This window comes from Cervus elaphus, chromosome 22, assembly GCF_910594005.1.
Source record: "Cervus elaphus chromosome 22, mCerEla1.1, whole genome shotgun sequence".
Classification (NCBI taxonomy): domain Eukaryota; kingdom Metazoa; phylum Chordata; class Mammalia; order Artiodactyla; family Cervidae; genus Cervus; species Cervus elaphus.
In genome coordinates, this window is record NC_057836.1 from 16,039,914 (window position 1) to 16,054,858 (window position 14,945).

General features: G+C 52.2%; 1 protein-coding gene across 7 annotated transcripts in view; it reads right to left on the reverse strand.

Moving 5' to 3' along the window:
* The window catches only part of CHD4 (chromodomain helicase DNA binding protein 4), a 29,803-nt gene extending 16,889 nt beyond the window's left edge, over nucleotides 1-12,914 (reverse strand). For 4 of the 7 annotated variants that reach the window (XM_043881221.1, XM_043881220.1, XM_043881219.1 and 1 more), the window contains exons 1-15: nucleotides 12,760-12,914; nucleotides 11,735-11,912; nucleotides 8,202-8,323; nucleotides 7,790-8,005; nucleotides 7,484-7,602; nucleotides 7,116-7,357; nucleotides 5,523-5,650; nucleotides 5,125-5,260; nucleotides 4,802-4,980; nucleotides 4,397-4,636; nucleotides 2,105-2,308; nucleotides 1,799-2,004; nucleotides 1,330-1,461; nucleotides 1,154-1,250; nucleotides 304-495 (exon numbers count right to left, since the gene is read on the reverse strand). In XM_043881221.1, coding sequence (XP_043737156.1) covers nucleotides 304-495; nucleotides 1,154-1,250; nucleotides 1,330-1,461; nucleotides 1,799-2,004; nucleotides 2,105-2,308; nucleotides 4,397-4,636; nucleotides 4,802-4,980; nucleotides 5,125-5,260; nucleotides 5,523-5,650; nucleotides 7,116-7,357; nucleotides 7,484-7,602; nucleotides 7,790-8,005; nucleotides 8,202-8,323; nucleotides 11,735-11,834 — 2,313 coding nt within the window. In that variant the 5' untranslated portion in view covers nucleotides 11,835-11,912; nucleotides 12,760-12,914. The remainder of the gene's footprint in view (nucleotides 1-303; nucleotides 496-1,153; nucleotides 1,251-1,329; nucleotides 1,462-1,798; nucleotides 2,005-2,104; nucleotides 2,309-4,396; nucleotides 4,637-4,801; nucleotides 4,981-5,124; nucleotides 5,261-5,522; nucleotides 5,651-7,115; nucleotides 7,358-7,483; nucleotides 7,603-7,789; nucleotides 8,006-8,201; nucleotides 8,324-11,734; nucleotides 11,913-12,759) is intronic. The other 3 variants (XM_043881223.1, XM_043881222.1, XM_043881225.1) reach the window with 2 other exon arrangements.
* Nucleotides 12,915-14,945: the final 2,031 nt, after the last annotated feature.

Genomic DNA, 14,945 nt, shown 5'->3' on the forward strand with positions numbered 1-14,945 from the left:
GCCTGCCTCCAGGGAGCTCACACACTGGTCTCTCCACACTAGCTCCACCCACAGTTCTGCTCATCTCAGTGCCCAGCTGGCCCCCAGGACTGAGGCTCCGGGCACCCACCACTAACCTCCCCAAGGCTCCACTCCCTCCCATCTGTCTCTGGGTACTTAGGTCTCTCTTACTGTCACTCAACACTGTTCTCCAGGTCAGGGAATAGTTTTTTCTTCCTTTCTCTGTCTCCTTGGAGTGTAAGAGAAGACCCTGAACACAGAACATCCCCCCACACACAAAGCCAGTAGCCCCGGCTTGCGCACCTCCTTGTAGAGGGAATACAGGAAGACTGCCGTCTGCACCGTCTTCCCAAGGCCCATCTCGTCAGCCAAGATGGTGTCAGTGCCCTGAGCCCAGGAGAAGCGCAGCCAGTTCAGGCCCTCCATCTGATAGGGGTGCAGGGTCCCACCTGTAGCATCCAGGTACTCTGGCTGGCGCTCGTACTTCACTGTCGGCTGAAGGAGGAAAAGAGAAAGTCATGAGCTGGTGAGGAATTCCCTTCCTTCCCTAAAACAGCAGCTGCTCCTCCTCACACATGCTCACTAGAGCCTACTCAAGGAAGCCACAGAAGACTGGTGGGGGAAAAGGTGCTTAACGGCTACTCTAAGTTTGTGTTTTATCTAGGGTCCTGCAATAAGCAAGGCAAGATGGAGGTCTTGGTCCCACAGACATCAGAAGACAGACACGTCACAGTCTCCCTGGCAACACAATAATTCTACCAATCAGGATCTACCAGGTGAATAGTTCTATGTTCTCCATAAATTTACTTTTAACCTTACTCATATATTACACAAAACCCCAAGGAACTGAGCCATGAATTAAGGGTCAAAAGACGAAGGTTCCAAAACAAGTTTCATAAAAGCTTGGTGTGTGACTCCTCCATGCTTAACACTTCCTCAGTCATACACTAACACCTATGTTTTTGCTTTTCTGATGAGGGAAAAGAAAATAAAGTATTCCCAGTATTTTCTCCCTGGTTTCCAGAGACGTGGAGAAGCCAGAAAGCGGTCTGTGTGAAGCATTTTAGCTACACTGACTTAAATGCCTTAGACCACCACTGTCAGGGGAGCACACAAGACACGTCGCCCTGCCCGCCCTTTTCAGCCAACTCACGTCAACCGTTGGCGTTTCAGGGGGCCTCTCCAACTTCCTCAGCTTCACCTTCTTGAGCTTCTTGCCTGGTCGTCCCTCCTCACCCCTCATCAACTCCCTGAAGACGACACAGATGTCACAGCGCTGCCAGGGGTCCTTCTCAACAAGCAGCAGCTCTGATCACTGAGGTCGCTCACCTGTGATTCCAGTAGCTCTGCTTGAACAGGTCATAGTCCTGAATCTCCACATCCTCACTCTCCCAGGATGCCTGGTCATAGGGTAGGTCCCGCCACTTGATCAAGTAGTGAACGTGGCCCTTCTTGTCCACGCTGCAAGGTCAAGAGGAGAAAGTACTGAGCCAGAAGGCCCACCTGCTCAGCTCCCCAGTCAGTCTTGCTCTCAAAAACTACCAACAATAGATGTTCCAAACCAGACCTCTGAGGAGGCCAAATGCCACATGGATTCAGAAGCAATACATCTGGTGTACCAGTCTTTGCACCAAAAATGATCTCTAATCTACAGCCTATGGCTCAAAGGCCAGGATTCAGTCAGTTAATAAATAACTGAGTGTCTCGTCCGACTGTAAGCTACTGGTGAGGTCCATTTTCTGAATCCCCCGAGGATACGCAGCCCACCTCCAGGATGCCCGGCCGGCTCCACCGGTACCTGTGGTTGAGAATTCGGTGGATCATCATCCACTCAGGCTTTATCCCATAGCGATAGAAGCGCTCCTCCATCTCAGCGAATTTAGGGTCCTTATTCTTCCGCTTCCGGCTCTTCTCCTCGTCACCACCGAAGTCCCCAGAGGGTGGTTCATCCATGTCATTCTTCCGCTGATAGTTTCGGAACATCACTTGACAGTGCAGCTCCAACTGCAAGCAGGAAGAAAGACATCACCAAGAGTGACATCCACCCTTCTCTCCACACGCTGTTCTCTCACTGCCGCCCCTATCCAGTCTCTCCCAGGCTCACCTGCAGCTCAGACACCCAGGAGCAGTGCCAGTATGACATCCCTTGCCACTTGACGAAGAACTGCCGCTCTGGCCGCCCCTCCAAGGGCTTGGGGGACGGAGTGTTGGGATCAGCATCTGGGGGCCGAGGCACTGGCGTGGGAGATGGTGGCTGACCCCACTTCCAGATTAGGATCTTCTGAACTTTGCCCTTAAGAGCTGGACACTAAGAGAGAAAAAGAGATGAGTCAACACCAAAGCACTACCATAGGGAGATGTATACCTGAGAGCAGCTTCAACCTCATAGTTAGTAAAATCTCATTTCAATTACAGTCTAATTCCTAAGCCCTTCAAGATAGAGATAGAATCCCCTGTTTCTAGACTTAGTCCAGGACTGGTGTGACATTATCACTCCTATCTGCCTAACAGAGCCAGCAGCTAAACCAACAATAACTTAGAGCAAGTAGGCACAGAGAAGTCACAGGCCTGGAGCCCAGATTTCCTCGCTTAATCTATTAGATTGGTGCACACATAATTGCAGTTTTGGACTGTGAAACTTAACATTTAATCATTGTAACTAGACTCAAACACATTTTTAACAATCAAAATAGGCACAAACACATTTTTGCCAATGAGAAGTAAGTTTATTCCTGTAGCGTAAAAATCCAGGCTTCGGGATTCAATGAATTCTTGGAAAGCATTTTCCGCATCATGCTGATTGTGGAAGCATTTTCCCTGCAAAAAGTTGTCAAGCTGCTTGCAGAAGTAGTAGTCGGGAGGAAGAGAAGTAGAGGTCAGGTGAATATGGCAGATGAGGCAAAATTTTGTAGCCCAATTTGTTCAACTTTCTGATTGAACACTGTCTGAATACCGCATGATGTTCAACACTGATTGAACATCAATTTTTTGATTGAAGCGTTGATTATGTCATGTATGGTTGGGTGCTGTCATGGAGAAGAATCGGACCCTTTCATTGCTGGTCTGGTAGCTCAGACAGTAAAGAATCTGCCTGCAATGCAAGAGACTGGGCTTCAATCCCTGGGTCGGGAACATCCCCAGGAGAAGGAAATGGCTACCCACTCCAGTATTCTTGTCTGGGAAATCCCACGGACAGACAAGCCTGGTGGGCTATAGTTCATGGGGTTGCATAGAGTCGGACACTAGCACCTAACACACTTTCATTGACCAATGCTGGCTGCAGGCATTGTAGTTTTCACAGTGCATCTCATCGATCTGCAGAGCATACTTCCAAAATGCAATGGTTTCACTGGGATAAGTAGTGGATCACACCGGCAGCAGACCACCGAACAGTGACCGTGACCTTTTCTTGGTGCAAATTTGGCTTGGGAGGTGCTTTGGAGCGTTTTCTCAGTCCAACCATGAGCTGGTTGTTGCCAGTTATTGTATAAAATACACTCTTCGTTGCATATCACAGTCTGATTGAGAAATGGTTCATCATTGTTGCATAGAATAAGAGAAGACGACACTTCAAAACCGTTCCAATTTGCTTCAAAGGCCGAAACACCGTAGAATGGTTCGTGTTGAGTCCTTCAGCAACTTCTTATGTAGTTTTAAGAGGATAAGCGTCGATGATTACTCTTAGTTGGTCACTGTCAACATCCCATGACCGGCCACTACACTCATCTTCAAAGTTCTCATCCCCTTTGCAAAACTTCTTAAACCACCACTCAGCTGTATATTCGTTAGCAGTTCCTGGGTCAAGTGTGCTGTTGATGTTGCGAGTTTTCTCCACTGCTTTATGACCCATTTTGAACTCAAATAAGAAAATTGATTGAATTTGCTTTTTGTCTAACATCATTTCCACAGCTTAAGATACACATAAAATAACTAGTCGTTACAAAAAACATAAACCAAGAAATATGCATTAAAATGATGTATAACACAACCACATTTAAGAATGTATTCCAATTATCAAATGGCAAAGTTCAACAGTGCTAAACCTCATTTACTTTTGCACCAACCTAGTAACAGCAGTAAGTGGTCCTGTTACATGACTAAGCTACCAAGACCTCGAGGCTGGTATCAAGACAAGAAAAGATGTCCTGGGCTACATCCCACTTGGGAGAATCGGCAAAGCATCAGCTCTGTTGGAAGTCAGTCCTATAGCTTCCCAGGAGAAAGGCATCCCAGGACCACAAAGGAAGGAAAACCCTGGTTTTGGGGCTCAAAGGCCTCCAGCCCTCCAGTGGCCTCTCCTGCACCTCAGCCTGGAGATGCCCACACAGAAGAGGGGTGAACCCTTGGATTGATCCACACCTCCCTCAGCTGACCCCAGTTGGGGCCAGGCACTCACCGTGCAGCGGGGACACAGCCATTCGCCGTTGGGGATCTCTGGGAGGGGGGGGTTTAGGCAGTGGATGTGGTAGGAGGAAGGACAGGTGTCACAGCAGAGCAGCTCCCCGCCATCCTTGCAGACCCGACAGAACTCCATGTGGTGATCATCCTCTTCCTCGGGGTCTCCCCCAACCTCCTCGAGGATCTCCTCACCCTCTGAATTGTCCTCCTTTGCCTCCCACTGGATGCCTTCCTTCTCCTGAAGTCGAGGACCACAGAGTCAGGTTACAACCACCCCCCACCCGCCCAGCTGGACCACGCCCAGAATCCCTCCAAGAGCATCCCAAAGCCCAAAGCCCACAGCCAGCAGCACCAGCATGTCTCCTCCTGCCCAGGCCCTCCCCCCTTAAGGCTGGGCACTCACACAGTGTGGGCAGCTCCACTTGCCCTCAGGCGCCTTCTCCATGTCTGGGTCCAGGCAGACCATGTGGTACGCGCGGGGACACGTGTCACACAGGATGATCTCTCCGCCTTGCTGGCACACCTCACAATAGTCCTGGTGGTCTGTCTCATAACCATCCACAGCAGTCACCTCCTCCTCGCCTGGGCAAGGAAGAGGGAAAGCCCAGTTATTAGAAAACAACCACCTCCCCCCACCCCCAAAGCCCAGGCCCCATCTCCTTAGGGAGATGCCTCCCCAATCATTTCCCTCAGCCCATCACATATTGATACAGAAAAGCAGCACACCTTTCTTTTTCTTCTTTGTGGTACGCAGTTTCTTGCGGCTGCGGCTACTGCGACTGGTAGAACCATCAGAAACAGAATAGCTATTGATACTGGCGTCATCGAAGTCAGACTCCACATCTAAGTCGTCATCCTCACTCTAATGGGGTGAGAAGAAATACGGCTCAAGGTTCAGGCCAAGGAGAAGGAGTGGTGGAGAAGGGAGGCAAGGAAATCCCTCTTTCACTCGGGGCACTGGAATCACAGCAAGGACTTACACAGCAAGCCTAGAGCCCTGTTCTATGACCAACTCCCCACATACTTCAGCAGCCACCGTGAAAGGTGAATCCTGAACTAAGACACCATCCTCTCCATAGGCTAAAGCACCATCACCAGGGGATAGGGACCGGCTGGGCTCTCACCGAGGATCTCTTCCGCTTAGAACCAAAACCTCCCAGTTTGATTTTCAGGGGAGCTACTTTCTTGGGTTTAGGCTTCTTGGCATCGGGAACACGAGGGCTGCCCTTGGGCTTCCTCCGAGCATTGGGACCTAAATCAGGAGAAAGCAAGTGTGATCATGCAATCCAAACACCCATGAGAGCAGAACATGGGGAAAAGGAAATATTCCCCACCCAAAGTATTTCCACTGGGTTGGCAAAAAAGTGCCTTTTTAAGTAAGACACATTTTTCACCTTGGAGAACTTTATTGCACAATGTATCCATCATTTTGTTCAACTACCTTTTGCCACTTTTCTGGCAACTTCATAATTCTATCTTCCCAAAACTTATTGTCTTTTTGAGCAAACAACTGTTCGAGGTGCCTTTTACAGTCTTGCAGGGAACTGAACTTTTTTCTAGTAAGAGAATTTTGTAAAGATCAAAATAAATGGAAATCTGAAGGTGCAATGTCTGATGAATAGGGTGGATGAATCGGAACTTCCCAACCAGGTTATAACAGTTTTTGCCTTGTCATCAAAGAAATGTGCAATCTTGCCTTACCCTGATGGAGCTCATAATAAAGGACTCCCTTCCAATCCCACCACATACACAACATCACCTTTGTTAGGATGAAGACCAGTCTTTGATGTGGTTGGTGGTGGTTCATTTCACTTGCCTCAGGATCTCTTCTGTTCCACATTACTGTACAGCATTCGCTTTTCATTGCCCATCACAATTTGTTTGTTTTTTTTTTCACAATTTGTTTTAAAAATGGAATTTTTTTGTTACGTTTAAGTAGAGAATTCCATATGGAAATACAGTTAAGATATTTTTCATTTAACTTACATGGAACCCAAATATGAAAGTGATGAACATAACCAGGCCAGTACAAATGATTTTCAGCACTTGATTTGGATTTTTTGAGTATGTCAGCAATCTCCCATGTGGTATACAACATTGACTGTTCTCAATTAATGTCTTGATTTGATAGCTATCAACTTCAACTGGTCTACCCAACCATGGAGCATCGTCCAGCAAGAAACCTCCAGCCCGAACCTTTGCAAATGACTTTTGACACATTCGATCAGTCACAGCACCTTCTCCACATATTGCACAAATCTTTTTTTGTGTTTCAGTTGTTTTTTCACCGTTCTTGAAATAATAAAGCATAATATGCCAAATGCTGCCTTTCTTCTTTTGTCTTCAATAGTAAAATGACTACACAAAACTTAAATTTTGGTAGTTTTTTTTTTTTCTTAATGCACACTCATATGACAACCATCACAATACGATCTATCAAAACTGTTTCAAATGAAGTTAAAGACAACCAAAAAAAAAAAAACAAGAAGGACAACTAAGCGAGACTAGAGCCATCTTATGGAAAATTGAAGGAACTTTTTGGCCAACCCAACAAAATACACCCCACCTAAAACATTTCTACACTGAGCTTCCCAAATTTCCCTCCTGATCCAAGATTCATCCCTCTCTTCTAGCTTCTATCTTTCAGCTGACAGAACAGTACATCCACACGTCTGCCAACCACACTAGCCCCCACTTCCACTGGGTCCCCTTTTCACCTTTGCCCTCCTTGGTCTTGGCCTTGCGGATAGGCACCTCCACAGGGGGCGGAGGCGGTGCCACTTCAGTGGCCGTCACCATGCTCTCAACCACGGCCACTGCCGCTGCTGCCGCCGCTGCCACAGAAGCCCCAGAACTGCCTTTGAAGGGGTTGTTGGTGCTGAACTCCCGCCACTTTGCACCCAAAACCATCATCATCTTGGAGACGGCGATCTTGGGGTTTTTGGCAGCAATGAGGGGCCTGGGGGAGAAACGGCAGGAACAGAAAAGAGGAAAAGTTTAAAAACAAAACATAAAAGATGGGGGTAGAGGTAAGAAGAGATGACAGAAGTGCACTCCACCCCATCCCCAAGATCCTCCTGTTTACCGAACAAACTGGCTGAAGGCCTTGTAGTTGGTGAGGGTGCGATAATCCTCCTCAGAGAACACGTGGTCAATGTCTTCCATGCCCCAGTCTTCCAGGAGCTGAGCGGATGACTTAGGCTCCTACAGAGAGAGCAGGGTCAATGCTTGACTCCGAGTGCCCACACTCACCAGAGGAATCTGAGTTGCAACTAAGGCTGGCAAGTCCAGGGTAAGAGCAAATCATTAGAAACAGGAGGAAAGAATTCAATCTCAGGGGCAGCAGTGTCTGGGAAGCAAAGGACCGAGGAGAAGGTGGAAATGCAGGCACCTTCGAGTCGTCGTCGTCCTCATCCTCCTCCTCCTCCTCTTTCCGCTTGGATTTACTCTTCTTCTCCTTCTTAGGGCCCAGCTTCTTCTTTTTCTTCTTCCCAGGGGTATAGTCGCTGCCTTCGCTGTCTGAGCGCAGGGCCACCTCTTCCTCCTCCTCCACAAACTCCGGCCCCTCCCCAGAGCTGTCCCCCAGCTGCCGGCATAAGAGCAAACGCTGGAGCAGGGAAGGGGGGAGAGGGAGACAGACACACACATGCTACACACATGCTGACCTCAGGACAGCCCCGAGGCGACGCCTGGGACCTGGCCCCCCACTCCAGGGCCAGCAAGCGAAGGCCCCAGCCCTCCAGTCCTTCTCAGGGCTCCTCCTGCCTTCCTCCTACTCCCCATGACATCAGTCACCCACTCACCTCCTTTTTTTGGCGCTTGCTCTTAGGGATTTTAGGGTCCCGAGGTTTCTTAGGCTTTTTCTTCTTCTTGAGCTTTGGAGTCTCTGCTTCTGACAAGTCCTCTTCCGGGTCTTCTTCGTTTTCTACATTTATTTAGCAAAGAATGGTAAGCAGGGAAGAGATCAATAGCAAAAGGTTAGTGCCTAATCCAGAGGCTTTAGACTTGATTCCCCCACCTCTTGTCCCAGATTCCACCGAAGAGAGCTGCTATGCACGCCACCAATGGAAGCTGATACTCAGGACAGAAACAGAGAGCTGGAGATCCCTGAAACAGGCCTGCAGGGCCAAACCGGGCCCACCTCGGGCAGCTGCACAGACCCTGAGCAGAAGTCCTCTATATGCTCCTCAGGGCAGCCGAATGAAGCTGCATGCAGTTAACCAAGGAAAAGAAACAGGTCCAGCCCTCCTGTATTCCAGTGACCAGGAATGAGAATGAAAGATCCTACCCAGAAGACCAAAACCAAAGACGACACCCTTGGCACATTTCCAGAACAGTACCTGCTCAGTGGTCCCGGGAACCTTCACATCCTTCACTAAGCCCCTTTGGCTCGTCACTGCTCAAAACCACCAGAACCTCTAAGCCCCAGGTTCAGCTGCCAGCCTAGTATCATGCCCACTCCCAAACCGGACTTCCCTTCCCCATCTCCAGCTCTACTGTTCCTTCCCAGCTTCTCCTGGGTCAGTAGCCTCTTCTCCCCAGGGGCCCAAATCAGCCCAGCTGTCACCATCCCCCCCCCCCCCTCCTCCTCCCATCTGGCTCCGCCTCCGGCCGGCCGGCTGGGAGCACACACAAAGCCTGGGGTAATGCTGAGAGCTCCAGGGCAGGCATAGGTGGGAAGGGGCACCGAGAGGGGAGGAGAAGGCCAGGAAGCAGCTTCCTTTGTAACAGACATTCATACCGGCGCACCAGCTCCCTCCTCCCTCCTTCCCAAGCCACCCCCGCCCAAGGAGGGGGGAGTGGAGAAGGGAGTGGAGAGGAGGAGGGAATGCCTCACCCACTGAGGAGAGGGAAAATGGCTCCTGACCACAGAAGCCAGCCCAGGGCACCCAGCTGCCAACAGAGGACAGACAGGAAGTGGCAGGGGAGGGGGGTGGGGTGGAGAGAGGTAGCCGGAGGGGGAAAGACTACCCTCATAGATTTCCCAAATGATCACCTGGTCCCACGTCCAAACGCCACCTCTCCTAACACTACCCTGGGATGACACAGTTCTCAAGACGCCATTCTCATGTCCTAGGCAAGGAAACCCAAGACACCTTGAAGGGTGACACCACATGAGGGCCTGAGTTACTCCCTCAATCATTAGGATTTCAATCATCAGCGCTAAGATTTAACAAAAGTTTGGCGGTACTGTGTCAGAGTACACAACCTTCTTTCTGACACCCAAAAGGTTGGCCTTCCTTGAGGGATGGAAGCCCACAGGAAGTCTCTGAAACTCAGCTTCCTCATCACCTCTACCCAGAGTGCAAGCCACAGATCCTAAAGCACCTCTAACAGGGTTACAGGCCACCACCTATCCAACCAGCTGAGAAAAAGGGAGCAGCGCCTAGAATAGTGGACAATAGCCTCCTACACAGGTTCTTAGCTCCTGACCCCCTAGAACTGGCCCGAAAACGCCTCTGACTCCGCCCTTCCTGCGAGGAGCAGATACTGGGGAGCAAGACACACTGGACAAAGCGCCATCAGCCTCCCCCTTTCCCTCTCAGCCGGGGATCAGGCCAGGCACAAGACAGCCCCTCCCATTCCCCTGGGAATGGAACACCAGCTTGGATCTCAGCAGAAAGAACCATTTTCTTAAGCCCTTCTCCCAAGTCATCCCTGTACTGTCCTTGTCCCCAGTCAGCCACATCTCTAAGAGTCACCATCAAAGCTGGAAGTGGAGACCGGGACAATTCACATAGGCAAAGGGGACCCCCTTCCATCCACAGAAGACCCTCCAACTTCTCAGGCAGATGTGCTGACCTGGCAAGAGGCAAACTGACTGATATAGAGGAAGATTTGGGAGAGGGGCAGGAATGGGGTGTGGCAAGTGGAAAAACTGGGTCACACTACAGCTTGGGGCAGAGTTCACCCTGGGAGCCCACACTGTTCCCAGTCAACAAAGGGGCAGCCCCAGATGAGGAGCCAGCACAAGCTGGACAGCACTGCTGCCTCTCATGCCCCCCATAAAAAGGACAGGATCCTCTCACCACTACCACCCTCCCCCGCATCCTGGGCCACAGCACAGAAATCTGCCACCATGCCCTCCTTGGTGACAGAATTCAAGCCTCAGTTTCTGATCCCAGCAGCTGAAGATTCAACAAGAACACTGACCCTCTCTCCTAAGTGGCCTTGGGCGGAAGTGAAGACTTCCAACTAAGAAAGCGCCAAATGTGGAAGCATCTTTCCCAGACCACCTCAACTTGCAGCTGGAGCTAAGGAGAGAGAAGGCAAAAGGGAAAGATGTTTGCTGGGAAACAAAAACAGAGACAGCAGGATCCCAACTTAAAAATACACACAGAGAAGATGAAGAAGTGGCAGGTAGACAAAAAGATGAAGGAAACAAGTAGGTGACTTAGCTAGATGCTCTGAAGAAAGGACAGAGGAGACAGAGATCCACTTTAGAAACGTGACAACAATCATCATTTGAGGATAGACAAGAGTCATTCCAATCAGGCAGGGTGATTAAAACAATTCGGGTTTGGCCAGTCCAAGGAGCCACCCCAAATCACAGACAGCACAACCCCCAACACACCTACACAAACACTTCACACCACCAGCCCAAACCCCAGGCTACCTGAGCAGGGCAGAGCCTTCTGGGAAAAAAGCCAGGATTAAACCGACTTGCCAGGGAAAGAGGGGTGCCCAGGGTATCACCTCCCTTCTTTCTGCCCCTCCTAATGTATCCTGCAGGCTATGACATCCTACCCCAGCCCCACTCTTAATATTCCAGCAATCTGCGTGACTTAAAGCGCTCTAGATCCCAGTTGAGGAGCGCAAATTCAAACTTCACACAGTTGAAACTGCACAGAAAGCCGGTAACTGATCAGAAGCTAAAAATAATCAGAGAGTAACCCGCACTCCCTCTTTCTTTTCCACAGCAGCAACCACAAGATCCTGCTAAAAGATGCTCTGACGGTCTCCTCCAAGAGCAATCCTCAACCCCCTCACCGCCGCTGCCACCGCGCCCAACCTCCAGGGGTCCCAGCCACCTGCAGTCCTTCGGGAACCCACACCAGGCAAAGCCTACCAGCCCAGAGAGCTCCATCGACCGGGATCCGCAGAGCGTTCCCGAAGACAGTGCAGCAAGCTTGCACCGCGGTCCGCGGAGCCCAGGAGGCACATGGCTTCCACCCCCCTCGCGCCGGAGCTCCGCAGAAGGGAACCACTCCCTGCGGATGCCCTCCACCTCAGGCTGCACGGTGGGAGCCCAGAAACTCAACCCTGCCTCTCCACAGTCACTAGGGAGGGCCCAGATGGCTCCTTCCTGCCCGGGGGCCCTGGGGGAAGGTGTTACCTGGGTGGGGTGGGGGCAGACTGTTGTTCAAAAGTGCATCCATGTCGTCCTCCTCGCTGCCCGCGGAGCAAGGGGACGGGGAGCCCAGGCCCGACGCCATCCCCTTCCGCTCCCGGCCAGGGAATTGGCCCAGCTGCTCCTGCCTGCGGCCTGGGGCCCTCGACACTGGCCCGAGTCACTGTGCGGGGGAGGGGGGAGAGAAAGAGAACAGTCAGTGACGCGCACGGCCCCCTCCCCCACCCCGCCGCGCTTTCCGCCCACCCCGGCCCCCCCTCAGCCACCCGAGCGGGGCACCCGAACCACTCAGGCTGAACTTAGTTCCACACTCCCGGGGGCGGCCCGGAAGCTGGCTCCCCGACTGCAGCCCCCCAGACCAGAGAGAGCGGCGCCCCCGAGGGCAGGCCGGTGCCGGCGTGGGGAGGGGAGAGGCCGCTGGACGGAGCCGGGCGTGACGGGGGAGGGGGTCCGAGTGGCCGAGGCGCGGGGCGGGGGGGGGGGGGGGGGGCCGGGGGAGGCGGTCGGCGGCGAGGCGCTCGGGGACACAAGGTCACTTGGGGGTGGGGGGGCGCCTCCCTGCGCCCGGGGAGGGGCCAGTCCCCAGACAGGGCAGCTCTCCAAAGGCTGTCCTCTGGGACAACTCGGGCTCTCCGGAGGAGCCGCGGGGACGAGGGGGCGTGGAGGCTCGGCGCTCCGGGGGGCTGGAGGTAGGGGCGTGGGGGACCGGCGCTCCCACCGGGCAGGGGGCAGAGCCACGTGTCCCGGGGGGCAAGTGAGCAGAGGGCGAGGGGGGCCCCGGGCATTGTGGGAGGCCGAGTCCGAGGTGGGAGTCGCTGGGAGCGAGACTCGGGTCGGCAGAGGGCGGGGGCTGGGCGCACTGCGGGGCAGGGAGAGGAAGGATCGGCTCCCGGGGCAGGGGGCGGTCCGCAGGTCCGGGGACACCCGAGGAGCAGCTGGGTGGAGGAAAGACCCTCGGGGCTGGTCGGGCTGAGAGGGTCGTCTCTTTAGGAACCCCGAGCTCGCCTCACCCCGGAGCCACCGCAGGTCGCGCTGGGTCCGGCCCGGTGTCACTCCCGCTCCGGCTCCTCCTCGCCGCGGCCGAAGGGGGGAAAATGGCTCCGGCTCCGGCGTCGCCTCTTAAAGGGCCCGAAACACCGGCCGGGAAATCCCACCGCACAGGCCCCGCCCCCCCACGGACAGCCCATAATAACCTCAACCAACTCCAACCCCCCCTCCACTACCGCCACCCTCCTCCCTAGGTCTCCCGGGCAACCCCCGCCCCCTCGTCGCTCCGGCAACCATTTGGCCACGCCCCCTTCGAGCGCGCGCGCGCGTGTCACCCGGGCAACCACCCACCTCCTGGCCATCCCATAATACACACGGACACCACCCCCCCACCACCACTACCACCCCACGCACACACACACCATACACATACATGCCAGGGTTGTTGACATCTCATGATATTGCAGACCTTTTGCAACTAACCCTTTATCCCCACCCCTCGACATCCCATAATAGCTATCCTTTGCCAACTTCTTCACTCTTGGCCCTAACGCTAACATCCCATAATAATTCGTCACCTCTCTCTTCCCATGGCCATCCCATAATAAGCACCCGTCCCAGCCCTTCAGCCTCACATCCCATAATACTCATCCCCATCCCCCACAGACATCCCATAATAACCACTCTTCATCCACACCCAGTTTGATATCCCATAATAGTCAGAAACTCACCGCCCCCCCCCATCAACGGACACTTCGGCCTCCTCCCACACACATCCCGTAATAATCAGTCTCCCACTTTCAGTACTGGCATCCCATAATAACCCACCCCCTGGCGCTGCCCTCAGCCCCTGCAGGCTAGATCATCACAACACGACCCCCAGACTTCACACATTCATTCTAGTTCCACAGCCCTTAATAACCACTCCTCCCCATCAGAGAGATATCCCATAATGATCAACAGCCCTACCGTCACCCCACAGATGGACAACTAATCTCCTTTCCTCTAACACTGGAAAGCTATCCCATCATTTCACTCCTCCACCCACACACTGACAGCCCATAATAATTGCAAAGAACTCGTGGTCAACCAGACATACCATAATACTCCCAGCACAACCCCGAGTCACATCCCATAATGCTTCACCTCCATTCCACCACCCCTATACCTTTCCAGCCAGACATCCCATAATATTCATACTCATACCTCCCCCATCTCCAAGGCTGTCAGTCTATTCTAACACCCACACCAGAGAGGGTGAAGCGGGCTACCCACATTGCCCTGTCCCCGCCCCAACTTGTACACACCTTCATCCCTTAATGAGCCAAAGCAGTGTCCTGGCACAAAGCCTCTTGATGTATAAGATGGACCCTCGCTTTCCTCATCCATCATTTCCAAACACCCAGAACTGAGAGTCAACCTAGGACCCCACCCAGTCCCACCAAAACCCAGGTGTTCTCCAGACACTTAACCTTCAGGTGAGTTTTCAGTAAGACCAACCGAATACCATACTGACCAGATGAGACATTCACATAAAGTTTAGCTCACCCCAAAGCATCCCATAACAATTACAAACCCACACCTAAAGACTATTTCTCAACATTCCAGCAGTCCTTATCCCATACCACCTCCCCAGGTCAAGCAGTCCATTCTCATGCCTATAAATGGACATCCCACCACGGTGTGAACTGAGGATCTTGCTATCTGCTCACGAAGACCCAAGATTTGCTCTCCTTGTACTCATGTTTACGCAACAGATGTTGAGGGAGTACCTAGCAAGGCACAGAGCTGGGCACCATAGTGCCTCCCTAATTTAAGAAGCCCAAACAATCAAATGCTGAGGCTAGATGGAATGTCTGGTGTCAATGAAACAGTGCTATTTCCTAATTTCCTGTCACAGGGAATAAAACAAATCCCAACTGGTCTCAGGAGACATCAGATCCCAGTAGAGATTCTCAGTGGTCCTTCTAGACGTGGGAGGTATTTCTAGAGGATTTACAATGTAGACGGATGGTCAAGATAATCTCTCTGCTCCCTATGCACTAAGGGATTTTGATTGGAAAGTACTGTCCATCCATCCAGCAAAGTGTTTCTAATGCAGAAACCCTATAATGTCATCATGTGCTTCCTTCTTGAGAGACTCATCAACATGCCAAAATTATTATCTTTATGTTTGAACACCAAGGGCTTCCCTAGTGGTTCAGACAGT